Raw genomic sequence first — 25,668 nt, 5'->3', positions numbered from 1 at the left:
TGTACTAAGCATCATCCAACACAGTCATTATCCATGTTGTATTGACTGCATTCGAAGCCAAAACTTTATTTGTACATTGATCTTAAATGCATAAAATCGTAGGTAAATGAATTACTTCCTTTAAGAGTGAAAGGCATGTGTCATTATATTACTAGCATGTGATTCTCACTTGCTACAACATTTCAAATGTGTATCACCATTAGATTGGAAATTAAGCAAATGGTACCTGGGTAGATTGAAAGAACCAAAGGTTTTTTAGAGTTTCAGGGGGAGCATTAGCAAACGATTGAATAGAAGAGGGGAAAGGAATAAAATAGACGATGAATGGTTAGCTTTAAGAGTTGAAATAGTAAAGGCAGCAGAGGATCAAATAGGTGAAAAGAAAGGCCTAGTAGAAATCCCTGGATAAAACAGGAGGTACTGGATTTAACTGATGAAAAGAGAAAATGTAAAAATTCAATAAATGAAGCATGCAAAGGGCAAAACAAATGTCTAAAAAATTATAGACAGGAAACACAAAATGGCTAAGCAGGAATTACTGGAGGACAAATGTAAGGATTTAGAAGCATTTTACACTAGGGGAAAGACACACTGCTTACAAGAAAATCAAAGAGGCCTCTGGAGAAAAGAGAAGCAACTGTGTGAATATCAAGAGCTCAGGTGTAAAACTAGCCTCAGGAAAGTAGGGAGAGCTGAAAGGTATATACAGGGTCTAAACAAGGGAAACGTGCCTGAAGGCAATGTTATAGAAATGGAAGAGGATGTAAATTAAAATGAGATGGGAGATATGATACTGAGAGAAGAATTCGACAAATCTCTGAAAGACCTAAGTTGTAACAAGGCCCTCGGACTAGATGACATTCTGTCAGAAATACTGATAGCCTTGGGAGAGCCAGTCATGACAAAACTCTTCAATCTGGTGTGCAAGATGTATGAGACAGGTGAAATACCCTCAGACTTCAAGATGATACAATAATTCTAATCCCAAAGAAAGCATGTGCTGACACGTGAATATTACTGAACTATCGGTTTAATAAATCATCATTGCAAAACACTAACACAGTTTCTTTACAGAAGAAAAACAATGGAAAAGCTGGTAGAAGCCAACTTCGGGGAAAATCAGCTTGAATTCCAGAGAAATGTAGGAACAAGCAAGGCAATACTGACACTATGACATATCTTAGAAGGTAGGTTAAGGACAGGCAAACCTACATTTATACCAGTTGTAGACTTAGAAAGGTTTTGACTGGAATCTCTCTGAAATTCTGAAGGTAGCAGGGGTAAAATACTTGACCGAAAGGCTATTTACAACTTGTACAGTAAGAAGATAGTAGTTATCAGAGTCAAGGGGCATGAAATGGGAACCAGTGGTTAAGAAGGTAGTGAGACAGTGTTGTAGCTAACAGCAATACAGGTTTGTATACAGGAGGAAGTGCTAGTTGTCACCTCTTGGCTCTGTATTTTTAATTTATATGCTAAGTTATTTTTTTAAAAAAAATTGTTAACCACCTTGTAATGAAAAATTCATTCCCTATGTTAGAAAATGTTCTCAAGAAATGACAGTGTATGTGGCAGTACCTTAGGAAACTAGTACTCAGTTATATGTGCATGCACTTATGTATGAGTGCTACAACTATGAAGGTGTCGTATTAACCACTAAATATCATGTTTGTCAGTTTGATTGTGTTTTTCAGGTGAAACAGTAGACACATAGGCCGTCATGTCAGTGAATGTAATTTTTGCTCACAGTTTGACTTTCTTGTAATAAGCAGTCCATGCCTCTTGGCACCATATTGTGTGATGAGTTACAATTAATAACAAGGTATATAAACACACATAATATGTTCATACATACTGTATATAAATATTTTCTGTACAATATGTACTTTGTAATTTTAGGTGTTGTTGTTGTTGTTGTTGTTGTTGTCTTCAGTCCTGAGACTGGTTTGATGCAGCTCTCCATGCTACTCTATCCTGTGCAAGCTTCTTCATCTCCCAGTACCTACTGCAACCTACATCCTTCTGAATCTGCTTAGTGTATTCATCTCTTGGTCTCCCCCTACGATTTTTACCCTCCACGCTGCCCTCCAATACTAAATTGGTGATCCCTTGATGCCTCAGAACATGTCCTACCAAACGATCCCTTCTTCTGGTCAAGTTGTGCCACTTTCACTTCCATACATGGCTACACTCCATACAAATACTTTCAGAAATGACTTCCTGACACTTAAATCTATACTCGATGTTAACAAATTTATCTTCTTCAGAAACGCTTTCCTTGCCATTGCCAGTCTACATTTTATATCCTCTCTACTTCGACCATCATCAGTTATTTTGCTCCCCAAATAGCAAAACTCCTTTACTACTTTAAGTGTCTCATTTCCTAATCTAATTCCCTCAGCATCACCCGACTTAATTCGACTACATTCCATTATCCTCGTTTTACTTTTGTTGATGTTCATCTTATATCCTCCTTTCAAGACACTGTCCATTCCGTTCAACTGTTCTTCCAAGTCCTTTGGTGTCTCTGACAGAATTACAATGTCATCGGCGAACCTCAAAGTTTTTATTTCTTCTCCATGGATTTTAATACCTACTCCGAATTTTTCTTTTGTTTCCTTTACTGCTTGCTCAATATACAGATTGAATAACATCGGGGAGAGGCTACAACCCTGTCTCACTCCATTCCCAACCACTGCTTCCCTTTCATGTCCCTCGACTCTTATAACTGCCATCTGGTTTCTGTACAAATTGTAAATAGCTTTTCGCTCCCTGTATTTTACCCCTGCCACCTTTAGAATTTGAAAGAGAGTATTCCAGTCAACATTGTCAAAAGCTTTCTCTAAGTCTACAAATGCTAGAAACGTAGGTTTGCCTTTCCTTAATCTTCCTTCTAAGATAAGTCGTAAGGTCAGTATTGCCTCACGTGTTCCAGTATTTCTACGGAATCCAAACTGATCTTCCCCGAGGTCGGCTTCTACTAGTTTTTCCATTCGTCTGTAAAGAATTCGTGTTAGTATTTTGCAACTGTGGCTTATTAAACTGATTGTTCGGTAATTTTCACATCTGTCAACACCTGCTTTCTTTGGGATTGGAATTATTATATTCTTCTTGAAGTCTGAGGGTATTTCGCCTGTTTCATACATCTTGCTCACCAGATGGTAGAGTTTTGTCAGGACTGGCTCTCCCAAGGCCGTCAGTAGTTCCAATGGAATGTTGTCTACTCCGGGGGCCTTGTTTCGACTCAGGTCTTTCAGTGCTCTGTCAAACTCTTCACGCAGTATCGTATCTCCCATTTCATCTTCATCTACATCCTCTTCCATTTCCATAATATTGTCCTCAAGTACATCACCCTTGTATAGATCCTCTATATACTCCTTCCATCTTTCTGCTTTCCTTTCTTTGCTTAGAACTGGGTTTCCATCTGAGCTCTTGATGTTCATACAAGTGGTTCTCTTATCTCCAAAAGTCTCTTTAATTTTCCTGTAGGCAGTATCTATCTTACCCCTAGTGAGATAAGCCTCTACATCCGTACATTTGTCCTCTAGCCATTTTGCACTTTCTGTCGATCTCATTTTTGAGACGTTTGTATTCCTTTTTGCCTGCTTCTTTTACTGCATTTTTATATTTTCTCCTTTCATCAATTAAATTCAATATTTCTTCTGTTACCCAAGAATTTTAGGTGTGTGGTTTGAGAATAGGTGAGTCAGCCTGAAACCAGTAATCTCTCCAGCAATAAATATTATATTCATGCAACTGAGATGGACAAAATAAAAATTTATCAAATTTTCCACAATAAAGATAGTTTGCAAGTACTTTCACATGTTTATGAGGCTTAGTACTACACAGAAAATAGAAGGTATAAAATTCCTTCATAGGATTGTAGCATTATAAGTAACAGACCTCTTGAAAAATTTGTAAATATTAATGAAACACAGTTATTCAAGATGAATGTCCTTAGTGGAAGCGGGCTGCAGCTATTAGGCTGGACTACAGTTTTCATAAAATTTGCCAAATGTTTTCAGTGTTCCGCAGTGTGATTAAATTTTGGCCAGCACCTTGTAGCAGCGTTTCAAGCAAACTATAATTTCTATTACTATTTATTTGACAGCCTTGACTTTTTCTTCTGAATTCATTTCACAGAACGTTATATTTACCATCAAGGAGTTTCATGAAATAAATGTCACTGTGCTTTTCATTTACCTTGCATGTAGCCTTTTACTAAAAGTAACATGGATGAGGTAAAACAATACAGTCATTACAATGTAATATCTTTGTTTGCACACTCTTCTGTAAAAGTAAATATATTTCAAAAATATAGAAAGAATAGATTGCTGCTCACCACAAAGAGGAGGCATTGAGTTGCAAACAGGCAATATGAAAAAGAACACTAGACATATTCAAGCTTTCAGGCAAAGTCCTTCTTGAGAACTCGAATTTTCATGCAGCAACAACCACAACAAGAACAAGAACAAGAACTCTCACACACATGGATACTGTCTCCGGGTACTAAGGTCTGCCTGTGACTGCATCTGACATGAGCAGCCATGTACTGGGGTGGGGAGGAGAAGGCATATGATGAGAGGTGGGAGTGATAGCAGGCTAGTGGTGGAGGAAGATGCTATTGCACCTCCAACACCAGCTTTTCTGAATTTGCACAGCTAGAAACTCTCCCTACAACATACCCTTTGTCCCCATAACTCCCCTGGCCTCAAACTTTGCTAGCCCTTTCCTCCGCCAGTCTATTCCTTTCCTCCGCTCGCTTCAGTACACACTCGCCGTGGGGTCCTGTTAATGGACATAGAAGTCCTTTCCTCTTCTCTGCACAGCAATATAAATCACTCAGGAATGAAATAAATAGGAAGTGTCAAAGTGTAATGGTTGCAGGAAAAATGTGAAGAAATTGAAAAAGACACAATTTCCGGAAGGACTGACTCCGCACATAGGAGATGCAAAACCACCTGAATTAAAAGCCAGTGCAGCAACATTAAGAGTGCAGTGGGAATTTCGTTCTTAAATGGAGAGAAGATAGTGGACAGTTGGAAAGAGTACATTGAAGGCCTCTGTGAGGGGGAGGACTTGTCTAATGACCTGATAGAAGACGACATTGGAGTTGGTATGGAATACTTAGGGGATCTATTATTAGAGTCAGAATTTAAAAAACATTTGGAAGACTTGAGATTAAATAAGGCAGAAGGGACAGACAACATTCCATTTGAACTTCTAAAATCATTGGAGAAGTGACAACGAAACGACTATTCAAGTTGATGTGTGGAATCTGAGATTAACGACATACCATCAGACTTTGGGAAGAATATCCACTTGATTCTAAAGATAGTAAGAGCAGGTAAGTGCGAGAACTATTGCACGTCAGCTTAACAGCTCATGTATCCAAGTTGCTGATAAGAATAATATACAGAAGAGTGGAAAAGAAAGTTGAGGAACTGTTAGATGACAATCAGTTTGGCTTTAGAAAACTTAAAGGCACCAGAGAGGTAGTCCTGACATTGGGCTATAGTGAAAGTTGAGTATTATACAATATGTACCAGAACAAAGAGGAAACAGAAAGATTGGAAGATCAAGAACGAATTGTCCAGATTAAAAATGAGGTAACAGAAGTATGCAGTCTTCATCCCATACTATTCAGTATGGGATGCATCAAAGAAGCAGTGACAGAAATAAGAGAGAGGTTCAAGAGTGGGATTAAAATTCAGACCAAAAGGATATCAGTGATAAGATTTGCTGACGACATTGATATCCTCATTGAAGGTGAGGAGGAATTAACAGATCCACGGAATCAAATGAATAGTCCATTGAGTGCAGAATATGGATTGATAGTTTACTGGAGAAAGACGAAGCTAGTGAGAAGTAGCAGAAATAAGAATGCTGAGAAACTTTATGACCAAATTCGTGATCACAAAGTAGACATAGTTAAGAAATTCTGCTACTTTGGAAGCAAAATAACCCATGACAGTCGGAGCGAGAACATCTAAAGTAGACTAGCACAGGCAAAGAAGGCATTCCTGTTGTAAAGAAGCCTACTAGTATCAAACTCGGATCTTAATTTAAAGAAGTAAGTTCTGAAAATATGTGTTCGAAGCACAGCATTGTATGGTAGTGAATCATGGACAGTAGGTAATCATGAACAGAAGAGAATGGAGTGTTTGATGTGTGGTGCTGTAGAAGAACATTGGAAATTAGATAGGCTGATAAGGTATGAGGAGTGTCTCCACAGAACTGGCAAAGAAAGGAATGGAAGGAACAAGATGATAGGACAAATGTGAAGGCATTAGAAAAAACTTCCATGATGCTAGTGAGAGGTGTAGAGGATAAGAACTGTAGACTTTACAGAGTTTGGAATATATCCAACAAATAGTTAAGGACATAGAGTGGAAATGCTGCTCTGAGATGAAAAGGTTGAGAGGAATTCGCGGTAGGCTGCATCAAATGAGTCAGAAGACTGATGACTCACAGAGGGGAGGGCAGCAGCCCTATCCTACCCTACCGTATGCCTCCATCATCTCACAGGCAATACTAGCACCTCCCCCCAGACCTATCTTCCTATCCCTCACCCACCACTGTCACATTCCTCCTCCTTACTCCCACCATCCACAGTAGCATACTACTGCTCACATCACATTCAGTTGCAGTCTTAGCATTCGAGAGAGTTAGTTAGTTTTGCTTCTGAGGAAGGTCTTTGTCCATAAGCTTAAGTAATTCTAGTTTCTTCCCCCACATCTAGAACTCAGTGACTCCTCTATGTGGTGAGTAGCAATATGTCCTTTCCCAGGGTGTCCAGCAAACTGTGAAATTTTGAAAACTTGGAAAAAGCCAGTAATTTTCAAAATTGGGAAGAAAATAAATGGGTAAGAACCTTAAATTTTATTTAAAAACATATTTGTGTGTGTGTGTGTGTGTGTGTGTGTGTGTGTGTGTGTAATACCCACAATTGATATATTATCAGTTTGAACCGTGTGTGATATTTCAAAAGGCAATTTGAATATTGAAAGGGGAATCTACACATGATACACATAATACCCATTCATGATACATTGTTTACACAGTGATTCATAACTGTTTTATACTTGTGGAGTGGTTGCATGAAGTGGGGATATGAGGAAGCTGATTGGTGATACGGCGTAAGAGGTGGGGAGAGACGGGAGCATACATTGATTCGAAGCCTGGCATAAAGTACAGATCAGCGACTATCATAGAAATACTTGGAAGTAACAACTTCTGTAAAAGTGTTTTATATGGACATTCATTTTCAGTTTAGTACTATGTCCGAAATTATGTTAAACCTGTTGTAACACTTACTGTATCAGCTGTTAGATCATTGTAGATGTCAGAAATCGAAAACAAACACCATAGTCACAAAGATTAATGACTTGTACCCATATGTATTGAAGAGATCTATGGGACTGAATGACTGCACGATGGCGACAGGCTGACATAATATTATGAATGAGAAAGTTAAAGGTAGTCATTGGTTTTACAGTTAGGTAATCCACAACTTGTGTTGACAAATCTGTAGCTTGTGAATGCTTGGTCGGCAATTTTGTTTAAAAGAGCGACAGTAATCTCGAGTAGTAATGAAATTAAAACAAGTTTTTTGTAACACAGTTACTGAAACAGGAGGAGACGAATGACATATTAGACATTTGTAATTGTCTCTTTTGCAGCATTATCGGTATTAAGCAATTATTCTCCCCTTTTTTTAAATTTTTAGTGTACCCTCCTGTTGGCGTTTGCATCCATTCGCCATACTATGAAACATTTAGAATAATTTTCCTCGCTTCATCCCGCATCAATGGCATCACAGATACAGATGGGCCAGAAGTAGTAGCAAGACAGTTCAATCTGAAATTGGCTGCAAGATGTGCGCTGAAAAAAATTAAGAATGTATGTAAAGAGAAAATATTGTTGCTAAAGGGAAACATGTGAACATGCATTATTGCCATACTAGAGAAGTTGGGAAAAATATTGCTGCTCAAATACATCGTAACATGTGCAATTTCCTGCTTGAATCCAGAAATTGTGTTAAACCAAAAGTAGCTCAAAGAAGATTGACATTTTACTTGAAATTTTGGAATCGAATGGAAGAGTGTCGAATTCAAAGGCAGACCATGTCAATCTTCAAATTGTGGAGATCTGCAGAGAAAAAAGAATTGAAGATGATATGAAATAGAAGTGAAAATTATCTTGATAAATTCTGGATGAATGTAATTAAATTATCTTCAAAAGCCATGCCCAAATTTCCAATATTTTATGCAAATTATTTTTATAATTCACATGGAAATGCTGTGGTTGAGCGAGGCTGATATGCAAACTTTGAAATTTTAATTTGAAAATCAAAGACAGAAAGTGTTATTGCTCAAAGGTACATAAATGATGCAATCCAGGATGCAAAAGGTGTAGACAGTTTCAGAATGACAAAAGTCCTACACACTGTTTTTGCAATGCCCATTGTTTGTAGAAAGATGGTATGAAACATATGGCTAAGGAAGGTGAAAAAGAAAAGGATTAATGATTATTGAAAAAACAAAAGCAAGCTGAAATCAAAGATTACATAAAAAAAAGAAAAAATCACGTGTTGAAGTGAAGCATCAAAAGATTTCGACAGAGGTAGAAAGTTTAAAGAAATGATTTATTCATTTTCATTATGACTGATTTCTACAGCTTGTTTCCTTTAATCAGCAAGTTACAATTCATGTATATTTGCAAAAACAGAATTTTTAATTTTTTATTGCATGTAAATAAAAAATTTTTTTAATATTAAATACTGTATCTGTGATATATACTACTAAAGAAAAAACTTTTAATTAATTATGCATGTTCCAATAATTTCCAATATAAATATTTGAAGAAATGATGATTTAGACTCAAATTTAATAAAAAAGCAATATGGAAAAAAATTGCCTTGAAAATTTTGAATTCGAAAATGATGCAATCATTGGACACCCTGTTCGCGTATAGTTTTTATTTCACCCTGGACTTACCATTGTTTAAATGTGTTTCAGTGTTCTAAATTAATTATTATTTTGATGTGGTAATGATGCAAATATTTATGCTTTGTGTAGCTTGTTATGAAACAGTTATAAACTGATATGCCAACATTTACAGACTCCTTTGGCGTTGTAACAGAAGTTATCAAGAGTAATGTGGAGCGTTTAATTGCAGAGTTTCCGACTGGTCTGCCTGTTGGAAAGTTCAAGGAAATGTATAAGGTACATTGAAATTAAATTCTTGGCCCTTGTTCTTTTAGTTAATATACTTACTGAATGTGTAGGTGCTACATTGTGCCATTATTGAAAGGTTCGGATGTGATGTTATTTTCTTCTGTTATAATTTGGGAAAAACCCTCCACAAATCCAAAACAGTAAAAACCTTACAGTCAAATTACTCCTCCCACAACCACCCATCCACCCCCACACACAACCACCTTGTTCTCATTCCATGTCTGTTTCCCTATCGCCTTCCTCCCTTCCCTCCCCTCCCTTCCCTCCCTACCTCCCCTCCCTTCCCTCCCTACCTCCCCTCCTGCCCCTCCCAACCTCCCTTCCTGCCCCTCCCTACCTCCCCTCCTGCCCCCTCCCTACCTCCCCTCCTGCCCCCTCCCTACCTCCCCTCCTGCCCTCACCACCTGTCCTGCCCCCTCCCCCCTCCTGCCGTCACCACCTGTCCTGCCCCTGCACCTCTTCTCCTCCTCCCCCTCCATCACATTCCTCTTCCATTCTTCCTGACCTCCACCCACCTCCGTGCCTCCACCCCCTCCTCCCCCTGTCAGTCCTCCTCCTCGTTCTCCTCTTCCTCCCTGCCAGTTGTCGTCCTCCTCCTCCTCCTCCTCGTGCTGCCTCCCTGTCGGTCCTCCTCCTCCTCCAACTCCTCCTCCTCCTCATGCTGCCTCCCTGTCGGTCCTCCTCCTCCTCCTCCTCCTCCAGCCCTCCCTGTCTGTCCCTCCCCCCTTCACTCCTCCTCCCACTCTGCCTCTCCCCTTTCCCTCTAACTGTATGCCCTCCCTCCATCCCTTCTCGTCCCCCTCACTGTCTGTCCCTCGTCTTCACCCTTACTTTTAGTCCTTTCTCCTCTACATCACTCTTAGTCCTTTCTCCTCTACATCACTCTTAGTCCTTTCTTCTCTACATCACTCTTAGTCCTTTCTCCTCCCCCTCACTCTTAGTCCTTTCTCCTCCCCCTCACTCTTAGTCCTTTCTCCTCCCCCTCACTCTTAGTTCTTTCTCCTCCCCCTCACTCTTAGGTCTTTCTCCTCCCCCTCACTCTCATTCTATTCTCCTCCCCCGTCCTTCCTCCCCCCTTCTGTATGTCCTCCCTCCTACTGCCCCTACTCTCCCTCCTCTAGTCTCTCCCCTCCCACCTCCTCCCATCCTCCTCCCCTCCTTTGTACTCCCGACCCTCTCTTGTCCTCCTGACCCCACCCTTTCTCCTCCTGTCCGCCTCCCTTCCCTCATCCCCCTCCACTCCCCTCTCAACTCCCTCATGCACCTCCCCTCCCTCATACACATACCCCTCCCTCATACCCACACCCCTCCCCTTCCCTCCTCACCCTTCCCTCCTTACCCTTCCCTCCTTACCCTTCCCTCCTTACCCTTCCCTCCTCTCCCCTGCCTCCTCTCCCCTGCCTCCTCTCCCTTCTGTCCTCTCCCCTGCCTCCTCTCCCATGCCTCCTGCCTCCTCTCCCCTGCCTCCTGCCTCCTCTCCCTTCCCTCCTCTCCCCTCCCTCCTCTCCCCTCCCACTCCCTGTACCCCACGCCTCCCACCCCTTCCTCTCCTTTCCTGTTCCCTCTTTCCCTCCCTACTCTCCTCCCCTCCCTACTCTCCTCCCCTCCCTACTTCCCTTCCTCATGTCCTCCCCCCTCCCTCTTTGCCCTCCACTCCTCCCCTCCTTCCTCTCCTCCCCTCCTTCCTCTCTCATCTCCTCCCCTCCCTTCCCCTATCTGCTCCCTCCTCCTCCCATTCACCTCCCCATCCTCCTCACCTTCCCCCTCCTCTCTCTCCTCCATTTCATCACAGTTGGTGTAGAAGAAATTGTAGGGCACAACGGACATCAAGCATAGTAAGTTTTTAAACTGATTTAGTACTGTTCAGTGTGATTCATAATTTCTTACAGCTGGACTTAAAAAGGAAGAGTTTTTCGTGAGTAATTGATCCAACAATTGTACTTTGTTGCAGTTATATTTTTCAGAAGATTTGAATGAAGAAGAATTAGGATTTTCAAGTTTGAACGCTATGCTACAAACATTACATGAAGAATTCATCCTAAGGGTACGGCAAGTTGGGAAAAATACGCTGTTATATCCTGCAAGAAATCTTGATTCTATCCAGCAGGAACCACCTCTCTGCACTTCAGTGATGGTAGATACATTATTTATTATGCTTGATTTATAATCCCTTATTTGTGTGTCTGTGCCTTTGAAGTACAAGTGAGTGATGTGTGTTCTTACACTGCATACATTACATTTGTGAGAGCATCATCACACACATAAATTACATACTGTTTTGTGTGGACGCATTCATTAATAATAAGGATGCATGTCTCTTTCAAAACCACATTTTTCAACATTGCAAAAACAATTTGTAAGGAAACTATTGCTTCCCACATTTATTTTGCCATTGTAAGCAAACAAAACAAAATTTATTCCTAATTGAAATAAAACCCAGGTTCTGATTTCTTGTACATTCTTCTGTAATTTAAGATGCTGACATTTTTACAATTACATGAAGTTAAAAAAACAGACATCACTCTGGATGGCTTCAGTTAACATATTGGTGACAGGATATGTTTCATAGTTTGACAGTGCTCCATTAATTTAAAAATGCAGTGTATGTCATACTGAAGGTTCACACAAGAGGTGGCCACTTTTCACGCGTGTAATTCTTTGTTTGTATGTCTGCTCCTCAAAGGTGAAATTATTACTGACTAAAATGATAACTAAGCTGCTCAGAAGTTTACTTCCAGAAAGACTTTACTTCATGATATATTTGATAGCAGGCAGATCATGCATGGTGAATGCTGTTGTTGTGAGAAGTAACATAAATGATGATAAGGAGGATGACATAATTTAAATATGGTGAGGTTAGAAGTTCCAGCAGTGAGCAAACAGTTGGTCACACACACACACACACACACACACACACACACACACACACACACACACACACACACATTCCAAACCTTCTCCTTTCCCTTCAGCCCCCACTCTTCCCCTCCCTCCTCCTCCTCTGCTTCCTCTCCCCCCTCTCTCCCCCCTCCCCCTCTCCCCCTCCCTTCCCCTCCCTTCCCCTCCCTCCCCCTCCCCCTCTCTCCCCCTCCCTCTCCCCCTCCCTCAACCCCTCTCCCCCTCTAACCCCCCCTCTCTCCCTCCCTCTCCCCTCCCCTCTCCCCCTCCCCTCTCCCCCTCCCCTCTCCCTCTCCCCCTCCCCTCTCCCTCTCCCCCTCCCCTCTTCCCTCTCCTGGGATCAGCTCTATGAAAACCCTTCATCATCTCAAGGTTTGCAACGTGCTGATGGGTTGCATGGCCGTTGACATGAAACAGTCTCTAGAGGGTAACCTCTGGGGCATGTGCAAGCCCCCAATTGTATAAGGATTCCTGGGCTGACATTTGTTTCCCTAGGGGCTCATGGGATCTCTATGGAGCGACCTCAGTTCACTCTACCTCTGATGGGATGGCTGTCCCATTATGTAGTCCATACACCATCTCAACAAAGAGAGCTTGGTTGATCAGTCTGCCGAAGAAGTCGCAAGGTACAGTGACAGGTCATTAGTCTGTCATAACACTTTCATTATAACCAAGAGAACAGAGAGAAATTTTGAGAAGGTATCCAGTTTCTGTATTCACAAGGTGTTGGAGGTTATTACTGGGTCCTTAAAAAGCATTAAACAACTTCGTAGTGGACCACTTCTAGTTGAAACTGCCATGTCTTAAGCTTCTGGGATGCAAGGCCTTTGGTTGATTTGCAGAACACCGGTAATTTTTGTAAAAGTGTGGTTACCTGCTTTGATTAGTGGAGATGGGCGCTGAGGAGATATGTGAAGTATGGCCAAATATGGTTGTCACAGAAATGCAGAACTATGAGGAGAGCCAATGATACAGCAGAAAAAAACTGCAATATTTAGTCTGTTCTTCAGCACTGCTAAATTACCTGAACATCTTCTTGCAGGCTATATCTGTCTTAAGGTTTGACCAATTGTTCCCAACACAATATCCTGCCTCAAATTTCAAAGATTTGGTCATACCTCTGTGGCATGTAATGGGAGGGCTGTGTGTTGAAATTGTGGAGCCTCAGCTCATGAACTGGACAACTCTTGTACATTTCCTCTGAAATATATAAGCTATTCCAGGAATCGCCCAGTATGGAGCAGGAAGTGTGGTGTTTATGACTGGGAAAGGAAAATTAGGGAGTTGAACTTAATGAAATGCATCCTTTATCGTGAAGCTAAAGTAGCTTTCAGAGCTATGCAACCTCTGGTGTTTGCTACTTCTTTTGCATCACTGCTGAAGAACCCAGTTGCCAAGTGGGGGCGCTACACTTGATCCTGAAACGAATAGGAAGCAGTCAGTGAGGGATGGACTTGGAACCTCAGCCACATACTACTGCATACCATGAGACTTCCTCTAAGCCATCCCATGTGCCAATGCAGCCATCTCCTCCCATAAATAAGGGAGAATGTCACAAAACGTCGTTCGAAATTGAAGAAAGTGGTGGCAAAACAATTTGATTGGCAAGCACTCTTCCTTTTCAGTGGTGATTTTTATGGCCAAGGATGGAGGAACTGGAGAATTGGGCACTGTGTAATGTTCTCCCTGATCTCACAGGTAAATAACCAATACTGAGGGAGAAGGAGGAGGACAGCTCTCGCTTATTGATGGCTCTCACATGCACTGTTAGTTCTCGCGCCAGTTAAGATCACAGTATGTTCACAATCCTTTGGATGCAGATGCAATGACAGAACTCTTCCGGACACTCCATTCCTACTCATGGGTGACTTAAGTGCACAACAGTGTGCTGTGGGCCACAACTATCACTCGTTCAAGGCATCGAATTATTGAGCATCTCGCCCATTTAAACTGCATCTGCCTTTTGAACTATGGTCAGATAACACACTTTTATACAACCACAGGGTCATCTTTAGCCAGTGGTCTTTGCTTTTGATCCCCAGCCATTTCAGACGGAGTTCAGCAGAAATGGCCGCAGATTTGCATTCTAGTGACCAATTTTTGGTGTGTATCCACCTACTGACTCAGACATTGGTCTGTAGGAGATTGGAAAGATAGATGTATCAGATGTACATTGGTTGTGATACAGTCAGCAGACTGTCCTCAAATAATAAGAATTTGCTCAGGAGATGGTGGACTGTCACCCGTGTGATCCAAGGAGCTGCTGCTGATTCCACTCCCTGTGCTGGCAACCACCTCTAACACCGATCTGTGCCTTGGTGGAATGAAGAATGTCACTCAGCAATCAGAGCCAGGTGCAGAGCTTTGCATAAATTAATGCAACTCCATCCAACTACAGAAAACCTTTGTGCCTTCAGGTCTGTGAGAGCACAAGCAAGGCGAGTGATAAAAAGAGCGGAAGATAAACTTCCAAAAGAAATTCCCAACTTCTTTAAACTGTCCACTTCCACTACATGAGTTTGGAGCATGATAAGGTGAATTTCAAACAAGGTTAGTGCACCTTCTCTTATGACTTTGTTGGGAAATGGAGTCTTGGTGGGTGCACCTATAAACATGGCTCAGGTTTCAGCTGAACAGTTTCCTACCGTCACTGCATCAGTTGGACAAACTTCTGAGTTTCAGACATTGTGTAGGACTGCGGAGATGAGGTTCTGCTTCTCCATGTGTATGTGGAAGTATACAATCTTCCATTCTCCGTGTGGGAATTCAGAACCAGCTCTATCTGCAGTCAGAGACACTGCTCCACATCTGGATCTGATTCATTAAGCCATGCTCCATCATCTATGACCTGGAGCTAAAGGCAAGCTTCTATCTTAGTTCATTCAGATCCAGTTTGAAGGACAGTACCCAGTCTTTTGGAAGGAAACTATATTATTTTTTGAAGAACGACTTTTGTTTGAAGAAAACGAACTCAAAACATTTATATTTAACACGCATTACCTTATGGAGACCAGGCAAGGATTGCGCCAGCCCTAATAGTTAGTGGAGTGTACCCTTAAACCAGTTGTATCAGTAAGACTGAAATATATGGTTAATGAAATATATGGTTAACCATATATATCTAGCTCTTCGAATTTGGAGGTCACTTGTTCCACTCCCTGTGCTGTTTCAGGTGCAGACAACTTATTTCTACTGGAGACAGTAAAGCAGTAGTCCTTCTTCACTGCAAACTTTTAGTCAGTGTTTTTCTTTTTAATCTTGAAATAGCATACAACTTGGTGATACAACATCCTTCAAAACTTCATGGATGGGAACTACATAGGTGCCTGCCACTTCTTATTCCACCCTTTAAGAGAACAGGGGCTTTTGCTATCACGTTGGTGATGTACTGTCTGACGACTTTTCTTCAAGAGAATGGGGTCCTCCAAGGCACTGTACTCAATGACAGTGTTCGCAGTCACTGTCAGTGGGACCTCCTCTGCCGTCAGACTTCAGCTGACCGTAAGAATGCTGGAAACTTGGGCCAGTAAAATTGGTTTTATCTTATCATTTGAAAACATTACTTTTTAACCATGTTCACCACAGAGTACACCCACCAGAGCTCAAGATGGGGGCCACTATTTTAAATTTTAAGGACAATGTGAGCTTTATAGACATACCGCTTGATTCAAAACTAACCTGGCTTCAGCAGCTGTAACATCTACAAACAGAGGGCTTCAAATCCTCCAATATTTTGATATGTCTCAACTAAAAGGCATGTACAGCTGACAGCTCCCACCCTGTACAGGTTTAAGAGTATTTATCACATCATGCTTAGATTATGGATGTATGCTTTATGGATTAGCCCATATTTCCTATCTCAAAATGTCCACTATGAGGGCATTCAGATATTGACTGGAGCCTTTCAGACCAACCCAGTTCAGTGTGTGTGTGTGTGTGTGTGTGTGTGTGTGTGTGTGTGTGTGTAGGCTGGTGAACTGTCACTCTGAATTTGTCAGTGCAACCTTCTGGCTCAAAAGACCCTGAAAATCTCAGTGTTCCCTCAGTTGTCTGCATTTTGTGTGGCGGATCTACTCCAACTTTGAGCAAATGTTCTGTTTGCTTTAATTTTATGTACGCACCACAATTTTATCATTGTTTATGCAGATGGATGCCAACAAGGGAATGCCGTCAGTCATTCAGCTCTTTTCCCTGATAAGTGTTTACCAAGTGAGCCTTCGAGAGCAATTTACAAATTATGATGCAGAATTATGACTACCCTGGAATGGGTTCATAGGCGTCACAGTACAGTTTTTGTCATCTGTTCTAATTCATTTAATGTACTAAAAGTGATCCATTGGGGTTAGACCAGTTGATTCAGCTGGTGTGACATCTTAGAACAGTTATAACACTGAAGCAAGGAGAGAGTCTTTTGATGGACACCTGGACACATCAGGATTCAGGGAAATAACATAGCCTGCAAAGCAGCCAGAGAAGAATGTCAGGTTTGTGTTGAACGTCAGTGTGCCATCTCCTTGCATGTCTTCATCTCATTATGTGACAGAAGACTCATCTGTCAATGGGAGACTGAACGGTTAGAGGTAGTGGGCAACAAACCCCTTTTCTCAAATCAATCACACAGGCATGGCAGGCTCCATTCAGCCACACTGATGGAAGAAGGTGCTGCTCACCAGACTATGCATAAAATATAGCCCTTTAACACATTGTTTCTTCCTCCAGTAGGATGATCTACCACTCTGTGAAGTCTGTGATCTGCCACTTTTGGTTCAGCATATCTTGGCATGTGTACTTGTATAATGACATCAGGGCATCTCTCAGTTTGGTGGAAGATCTGCCCACCATCCTTCTCAACACTAACGCCAGTGTCAGATGAGTTTTGAAATTCTGTAAACTGTCTCGCCTCATCGCTGATGTGCTGGGGAGGGAAGATGGACTTTAATGCATTGGACTTTAATGCATTATAAACAACTTCTCCTGTGGGGACGTCATTCGTCCCCATAGAGAATGTTATGCTGACTCTTCATAAGGGTGCTGATGATCCTGCTATTAGTGCCCCACATCCAAAATCATCATTCACCTCCCTCTGGGGAGCCATTGTTTATTTTCAGTAATCAGACTCCCTTCCCCTTCGCTTCCTTCTCAGATGGGCCAACTAAGGACCGCATGCTGATTTCAATTCCTTATTTGTTGTTCTCTCCTTTTCTTCCAGTACTCTTTTATCTGTTAACTATGTTTCTTTATCTGATCTTCTTACTACTTAATACAAGTTTTTTTCACTTTTCTACCCTGAAAACCTTCCATATTCAACACTTTTGCTTAAAATTTCTGTCAGTTGTTTGTTCAGCTAAATTGTTGTTGACCTCTTGTCCCACGAACATGTGAAATTCTTTTTGGTTAATCTACTGTCTATCATTCGATATAAATGTCAAAAGATATCGGCCTTCTGTTTCTCATTACTTCTTATAAGTTTACTACAGTTTGATAAATTTCATCATTACTATGTAATTTTCAACCTTCCATAGTTCTTTGTGAGCCTAATATTTATTTAATGATTTTCCTTTGTAGTATTTCTAATTTATATGCATTATGCTTTAATGCTAGACACTCGCTTGCATATGGACATCATGGCTTCGCTACTGTATTTGAATGCCTTACCTTTCCATCTTTAAGACTGGCATTTGTTGGTGTAAAAATCTTCGCTTATATGATGCACTCTTCACTTTTTGTGTGTCCTTTTCTCTATAGCCGACTTTTCCAAACCATCTTCTTATATTAGCTCTCCAAGCTATTTAATTTTTTTTATTTTTGCAATTTGGTTCATATCTAGTTTCAGAAATGTTTTATAATGTTTGTAAAAAAATTATTTTCTCTGCAGACATTCTTAAACTGGTCTTATTGGTTTTTCTGTTAAAAGATTAATTTGTGTTGCAGCAGGTGTCACATTTTCCGAATGTATAGGAAAGTCATCGAGACAATTGATTCCAATATTTTTGTTTCCTTTTTCCAACCTCTTTATGGAAATCTTACAAAATTCTCCCAATTTTTTCTAGAACACGTTCAAAAAATTGATCCTAGGTCATCGTATTCTATCTTTATTATATAATATTTTTATCTGGACACCTGCCTTAGTTATTTAATGTACACTGGACTGAAGAAAGATCCTTGTCGTACTTTTATCCATGTAAGTTAAAAATGAAATGTAGGGAACTTGCCATAAAACATTTACTAATATTTGAGGGATAATGAGGATTCAAAACTCATGCTGTGGTAGTATAGATTTGAGGACAGTGTCTGTAGTTAGAAGTACTTAAGGGTTCTGGCAAATGTGCTCAAAGATTAGAAAAAGGAAAATCCAACAGCTTTCCTAATGCCATTTGCTTCATTGCCAGAACAGGTGCTAGGTGGTATTCATCAGAATTCCAGTGCTGTGGTTAGCATATTGTGAACTCCATTACTATGGAAATAGAATTCTCCTTCAAACTATACTTCCCCTCTTGTTTCTTCTGTAGGAAGTGGAGAGACTTGATTGTTTTCTAAATACTTGCAACGTATTCCTGTAACCCATTCATCGGAATCCCTGCCATCTTCAATCCTAAATGGGACAAATATCAACTTGTCTCACTCAGCAAAGAGTTTAGGCGTAATAGTAGATAAAAATCTAAAGTGGACTGAGCACCTAACTGTAATGTTCAAAAAGGCATCAGTTATCTCCGTGCCTTACAAAAATATAAAAAGCTCTTGCCTATGTTTGATATACCTGTGATGGTCAAATCTTTGATTATATTTCACCATGATTATGCACAGCTATCCTGGCTACGTGCTGACAAGCCCAAAGATTTCCATACCCTCTGTCTTCTCTACTGTCTTATGAGTGTACATTGTCCCTCATATCTTTCTCAACCTTACCACACTTGTCAGAACAACAGGGCAGAGACACCTGTTTCCATCACAGCAAAATCTTTCCTGTGTCACTCTACCATTCAGCCAATTTCTTGAAGTCTTTCTCAGAAGCAGAAACCTGACTTCATAACAACCTCCCATAACAACCTGAATAACATCTCCAGCTTCAGAAGACAGTCAATGAAATACCCACTGAATCAACATTAATGACTATCATTGCTCCTGTATCCACCCATTACTCCTGCACATCATTCTTTCCTAACAGATCTTCCTCATTTCCCAGTATTCTTAGCTGGTGAAATCTTAAATTTCCTTTCCCAGAACTCACTACATCAAGGAAATCTATTTCTTACACCTATAAATTCTTTTTGTATATGCCACTATCATAATTATTAATATAGCCATTATTATTTTCATTACTATTGTTATTATTTCTTTCCTTTCTCAGGCGTTATGTCTGGTTATTATTATTATTATTATTATTATTATTATTCTTTCTTTCTTTTCTCAGACGTTATGTCTGGTCAAAAATGGAAAGTGAAGCGGACCTTGATCAAGTGTGACTTCCTTTTATCTGTACAGTATATGTTATATTGCATTTAGGAACTTTCGGGTAATTGAACATGTATCAATAATTATGGATTTCTGTAGTTGTATATATAAGTTTGGATGTAGCTGTATTGCATTGATGTACTGGTGGATATTGTGTGGTATGACTCCTGTAGTTGATAGTATAATTGGAATAATGTCAACTTTATCCTGATGCCACATGTCCTTGACTTCCTCAGCCAGTTGGATGTATTTTTCAATTTTTTTCTCCTGTTTTCTTTTGTATATTTGTTGTATTGGGTATGGATATTTCGATTAGTTGTGTTAATTTCTTCTTTTTATTGGTGAGTATGATGTCAGGTTTGTTATGTGGTGTTGTTTTATCTGTTATAATGGTTCTGTTCCAGTATAATTTGTATTCATCATTCTCCAGTACATTTTGTGGTGCATACTTGTATGTGGGAACGTGTTGTTTTATAAGTTTATGTTGTTAGGCAAGCTGTTGATGTATTATTTTTGCTACATTGTCATGTCTTCTGGGGCATTCTGTATTTGCTAGTATTGTACACCCGCTTGTGATGTGATCTACTGTTTCTATTTGTTGTTTGCAAAGTCTGCATTTATCTGTTGTGGTATTGGGATCTCTAATAATATGCTTGCTGTAATATCTGGTGTTTATTGTTTGATCCTGTATTGCAATCATGAATCCTCCCGTCTCACTGTATATATTGCCTTTTCTTAGCCATGTGTTGGATGCGTCTTGATCGATGTGTGGCTGTGTTAGATGATACGGGTGCTTGCCGTGTAGTGTTTTCTTTTTTCAATTTACTTTCTTCTTATCTTTTGATGTTATGTGATCTAGAGGGTTGTAGAAGTGGTTATGAAATTGCAGTGGTGTAGCCGATGTATTTATATGAGTGATTGCTTTGTGTATTTTGCTAGTTTCTGCTTGTCCTAGAAAGAATTTTCCTAAATTGTCTACCTGTCCATAATGTAGGTTTTTTATGTCAATAAATCCCCTTCATCCTTCCTTTCTGCTTAATGTGAATCTTTCTGTTGCTGAATGTATGTGATGTATTCTATATTTGTGGCATTGTGATCGTGTAAGTGTATTGAGTGCTTCTAGGTCTGTGTTACTCCATTTCACTACTCCAAATAAGTAGGTCAATATTGGTATAGCATAAGTATTTATAGCTTTTGTCTTGTTTCTTGCTGTCAATTCTGTTTTCAGTATTTTTGTTAGTCTTTGTCTATATTTTTCTTTTAGTTCTTCTTTAATATTTGTATTATCTATTCCTATTTTTTGTCTGTATCCTAGATATTTATAGGCATCTGTTTTTTCCATCGCTTCTATGCAGTCGCTGTGGTTCTCCAATATGTAATCTTCTTGTTTAGCGTGTTTTCCCTTGACTATGCTATTTTTCTTACATTTATCTGTTCCAAAAGCCATATTTATATCACTGCTGAATACTTCTGTTATCTTTAGTAATTGGTTGAGTTGTTAATTTGTTGCTGCCAGTAGTTTTAGATCATCCATGTATAGCAAATGTGTGATTTTGTGTTGGTATGTTCCAGTAATATTGTATCCATAATTTGTATTATTTAGCATGTTGGATAGTGGGTTCAGAGCAAGGCAGAACCAGAAAGGACTTAATGAGTCTCCTTGGTATATTCCACGCTTAATCTGTATTGGCTGTGATGTGATATTATTTGAATTTGTTTGTATGTTTTCCAATTTTCCATTACTATGTTTAGGAACTGTATCAATATAGGATCTACTTTGTATATTTCCAATATTTGTAGTAACCATGAGGGGGGTACACTATCAAAAGCTTTTTGGTAATCAATGTATGCGTAATGTAGCGACCTTTCTTTAGTTTTAGCTTGATATGTCAGCTCTGCATCTATTATCAGTTGCTCTTTACATCCTCGTGCTCCTTTGCAACAGCCTTTTTGTTCTTCATTTATAATTTTGTTCTGTGTTGTATGTGTCATTAATTTCTGTGTAATGACTGAAGTTAATATTTTGTATATTGTTGGTAGGCATGTTATGGGACGATATTTAGATGGGTTTGCTGTGTCTGCTTGATCTTTAAGTTTCAGATAAGTTATTCCATGTGTAAGTGTATCAGGGAATGTGTATGGGTCTGCAATGTAACTGTTAAATAATTTAGTTAGATGTGAATGTGTTGAGGTGAACTTCTTTAGCCAGAAATTTGCTGTTTTATCTTTTCCAGGGGCTTTCCAATTGTGAGTAGAATTAATTGCTTGGGTGACTTCATGTTGCAAAATTATCACTTCAGGCATTTGTGGTATCATCTTGTATGTATCTGTTTCTGCTTGTATCCACCGTGCGTGCCTGTTATGTTGTACCGGGTTTGACCATATGTTGCTCCAGAAGTGTTCCATGTCTGTTATGCTTGGTGGATTGTCTATTTTGATGTGGGTGTTATCTATTGTCTGGTAAAATTTCTTTTGGTTTGTGATGAATGTTTGGTTTTGTTTCCTTCTATTTTCACTTTCTTTGTATCTTCTAAGTCGTTTGGCCAATGCTTGTAATTTCTGCTTCTTTTCATCTAATTGCTCTATCACTTCTTGTTGTGAGATTTTTACCTAACCTTTTTCGTTTTTTTTTTTTTTTTCTCTGACATTTCATTTCTTATAAATTGTGTTAGCTGTCCGATGTATTTTCTCAGTTTTTCTATTCTGATCTGTAGCCTGTGTTGCCATGCTGGTTTTGTGGGTTTCTTCTGTGTGTTGGTTGGTTCTGATCTCTGCCTTGTGTGTATATTAAGTGTAGTGAGTGCTCCTATATAAATCAGTAGTTGTAACTCTTCCATAGTTGTGTTTTCATTTATTTTGTTGTGTATGATTGTGTTGATAGTTTTTATTGTTGTTTCAACTTGTGAGTTATTTGGCGGTCTATGCAAGAATGGTCTAATGTCTGTATTTGCTTCTTTGTATTCTATATATGTCAGCTGAAATTTTTCTTCTATATCTAACATGTGTGTTACTTCGAGTTCTTTTGTGCTTGTTCTGGTGGCTGTCTTAAGATTTCGTTTTCCTCTGATTGTTTAATTGATGCGTGTTGTTCTTTGTTTGTTTGCTCTGGGATGTTTGAGTCCATTACTGTATTTTCTTCTTCTTCTGTTTGCACATTATTTTGTTCCAGTATTTGTTGTACTTGTTGTTTGATGTTTTCAAATTCTGACTGGGGTATCCTGTCATTTTTTATTATTACACGGATCTGATCAGCTAGTCATTGTTCTGTTAAAAATTTTAATTCTTGGTATCTGATAATAAACGTTGTGTATACTTGTGATCTGTATCCAGTTGTGTTGGTTCCTAGGTTTGTTGCTTGGTAATAACAGAACATGAGGTGTCGATTAACTTCATCTGACCATCTCATCCTCTGTCTTTGTTTTCCTTCTAGGGTAGTTGCAGGAAGCATATCCTGCAAAACACCTCTGTTTGGATTTAAATCATTTCCCAGTTGGTTAGCAGTGTCGTTACCATTGTGGGCGGGCATAGGGTTCAAGCGTCGTTCCCGACCATGACGGCGCTTGTCCGATGCTTCTTTAGTTCTGTCCTGAACCAAGTAATCACACTAAAAGGGGGTTAGCCCTATTAGTGGTTTGTTCTTTTCATTGCCTTTTACGACTATTCTTTTCTCGGGCCTCCCCCGGGCCTCCACGGGGTTTATTATTATTATTATTATTATTATTATTATTATTAGCACTATTACTGTTATCACTATCAATACTACTGGTGAGCTAGCAACAGTAGCAGCAGCAGGCGTAGTAGTAGTAGTAGTAGTAGTAGTAGTAGAAGAAGAAGAAGAAGAAGAAGAAGGAGTGTCAGTGTTGACTGGATTAGTTCAAAATCAGTATTATTTACTCACATTGCCTCTACAAACATTCAATTCAATTTAATACTAGATGTCATATTAATATTGTTGTTCCTTAGATAACATGACGTAAAAAAGGTATTATATGTGTGCAACCCTTGTCAGATTTAAGAGAGGGCCTGATGGCACTAACCACATCAGGTTCAATAAATAGATTTTAAAAATTTTATAATGCATTAGGTGTGTTCATATTAATGATACTATCCATTTCCCTCAAGTACCCAGTCTCAGCAGTGTTTATTGAATTGCAAAGCTCTTAATTTTTTAGGTAAAAATCTTCAAAGTTTAAAGAACACATCGACTTCTATTTTTAATTGTAAAAGGCAAAATGAATAATGAGTGCAAATAAGTGTTAAAACATGGTAAGGTATCTCAGTTGTAAGTTATGATCGTTAAAGGTGTTACGAAATACCATCATCCTTCTCTTTAAACTGACTACTCGCTATTTTGTGAACCGCAGGTTTCTATCACGAGAACAAATTTCCAGAGCTGGACAGCTACTTAAATCCACTGAAAAATAGTCATGATACTACTATCAACATATCATATTAATTAATTTCCAGGTGTTACAGTGTATAGGAGATTTTAATATAGATCACTGGAATTTTAGTATTTGTATGATAATAAATAGATATTCACCAAACAGTAGTTGTTGCACAGAAGTCAGGCATGTAGAAAGAAAAGTACTGACAGATTGCCCAAGCCCCCCCACTTGCTAGTCTCTCTCTCTCTCTCTCTCTCTCTCTCTCTCTCTCTCTCTCTCTCTTCTTTTTCTCTTTTCGCCTGAGGTCTCTCTCTCTCTCTCTCTCCCTCCCTCCCTCCCTCCCTCCCTCCCTCCCTCCCTCCCTCCCTCCCTCCCTCTCTCTCTCTCTCTCTCTCTCTCTCTCTCTCTCTCTCTCTCTGCCCGAGGTGCACCTGCCCCCTCTATTCCGTTCACTCTAAGACTTTTTCATAGCCCCAAAGTCCATCTCTTTTTCCATCCTGATCCCTCTTTTTCCCCACAAATTCTTCTCTTTCCCACCTAAATCCCACCAAGTCTCTTTCTTCCCTCCCAAAAAGATTGTAGCCCCCCCCCAAAATCTCATTACTCCCCTCGTAAAACCCCTCACACTACCACAGAGAATCTGTAGTATCTCCAAAAATTCCGTAACGAGGCCACCCATAATCCCTCACTTTGCCCTCAAAAATCCCTAACAAGGCCACCTATAATCCCTCAATTTGCCCCCCCCCCCTCCCCACACACACACACACACACACACACACACACACACACACACACACACACACACGCGCATCTAGTCTTTCACTTTTCCCCTCCAGGGCCTCACTTTTCCCCCAACCCCCATCCTCACCCCCCTAAGGCCCTTACTTTGCTTCCCTACCCCCCTCAGAGAGACCATAACTTTGGTCCCCTCTGTGAAGCTCGCAAGTTGCTGTCCCCCAGAGTCCGTCACTATGCCAGTTCCGTTCCTCCCAGGGGTCCTCTAGTCCCCCCCCCCCCCCCCCCCCCCCCCCAATCTCTCACCACAACCACCACCAAAATACTCACTCTTCCTGCTGCCCACCTTCCAAAGCACCTCAGCTATCTGAAACGTCCCCCACCACTCCCAAATGACCCAACTTTGCCCCTTCTAAGGCCATCACTGCTCCTGACTCCCCAAAGTACCCAACTTCGCCCATTTGCCACCAAAGGCCCTAAAAGCCCACACTTTGACCCAAGAATCCCCGATTTTGCCCTCCCTCCAAAACACTGCTCTTCATCTGTCTCCTTTCCCTCCCTCTCTGTCCCACCTGCCTTCCTCCTCTCACTTCCCTGCCTCCCTTCCTCCCCTATTTCTCCAATCAAATTCCTCCCCGTCTCCCTTTCAATTCCTCCCCATCTCCACTGCAGCCCCCTTGCTCTCATCTCTCCCCCCTCCCTTTGCAGACCTCTCCCACACACGGGCACCTTGCTCCCTCACCCACCCCATAGTACCTAGCTACCGTCCAGGAGTATTAATTAAAACGTAAAAAACACTATGGGTATTTATGAGAAAAGTAACAACACAGCTGTGTCTTTACTGTCCCACACAACTAGTTTGGGTGACAAATTACCGCCATCGCAGGCCCACTGCCAAAAGAATATTATATTTCCTTAGTGCATTTATTGTGGAGTCCTTATTACTAATACATGTC

The 25,668-nt window shown here is 40.3% G+C and overlaps 1 protein-coding gene across 1 annotated transcript in view; it reads left to right on the top strand.

Annotated features, from left to right (window-relative positions):
• Positions 1-25,668, top strand: part of LOC126161691 (uncharacterized) — a 302,362-nt gene that overhangs the window by 139,738 nt on the left and 136,956 nt on the right. The window contains exons 9-10 of the mRNA XM_049917707.1: positions 9,124-9,227; positions 11,191-11,373. Of these exons, the coding sequence (XP_049773664.1) occupies positions 9,124-9,227; positions 11,191-11,373 (287 nt within the window). The remainder of the gene's footprint in view (positions 1-9,123; positions 9,228-11,190; positions 11,374-25,668) is intronic.

Source organism: Schistocerca cancellata, chromosome 2 (assembly GCF_023864275.1).
Source record: "Schistocerca cancellata isolate TAMUIC-IGC-003103 chromosome 2, iqSchCanc2.1, whole genome shotgun sequence".
NCBI lineage: Eukaryota > Metazoa > Arthropoda > Insecta > Orthoptera > Acrididae > Schistocerca > Schistocerca cancellata.
This window is presented reverse-complemented; position numbering and strand designations above follow the sequence as displayed.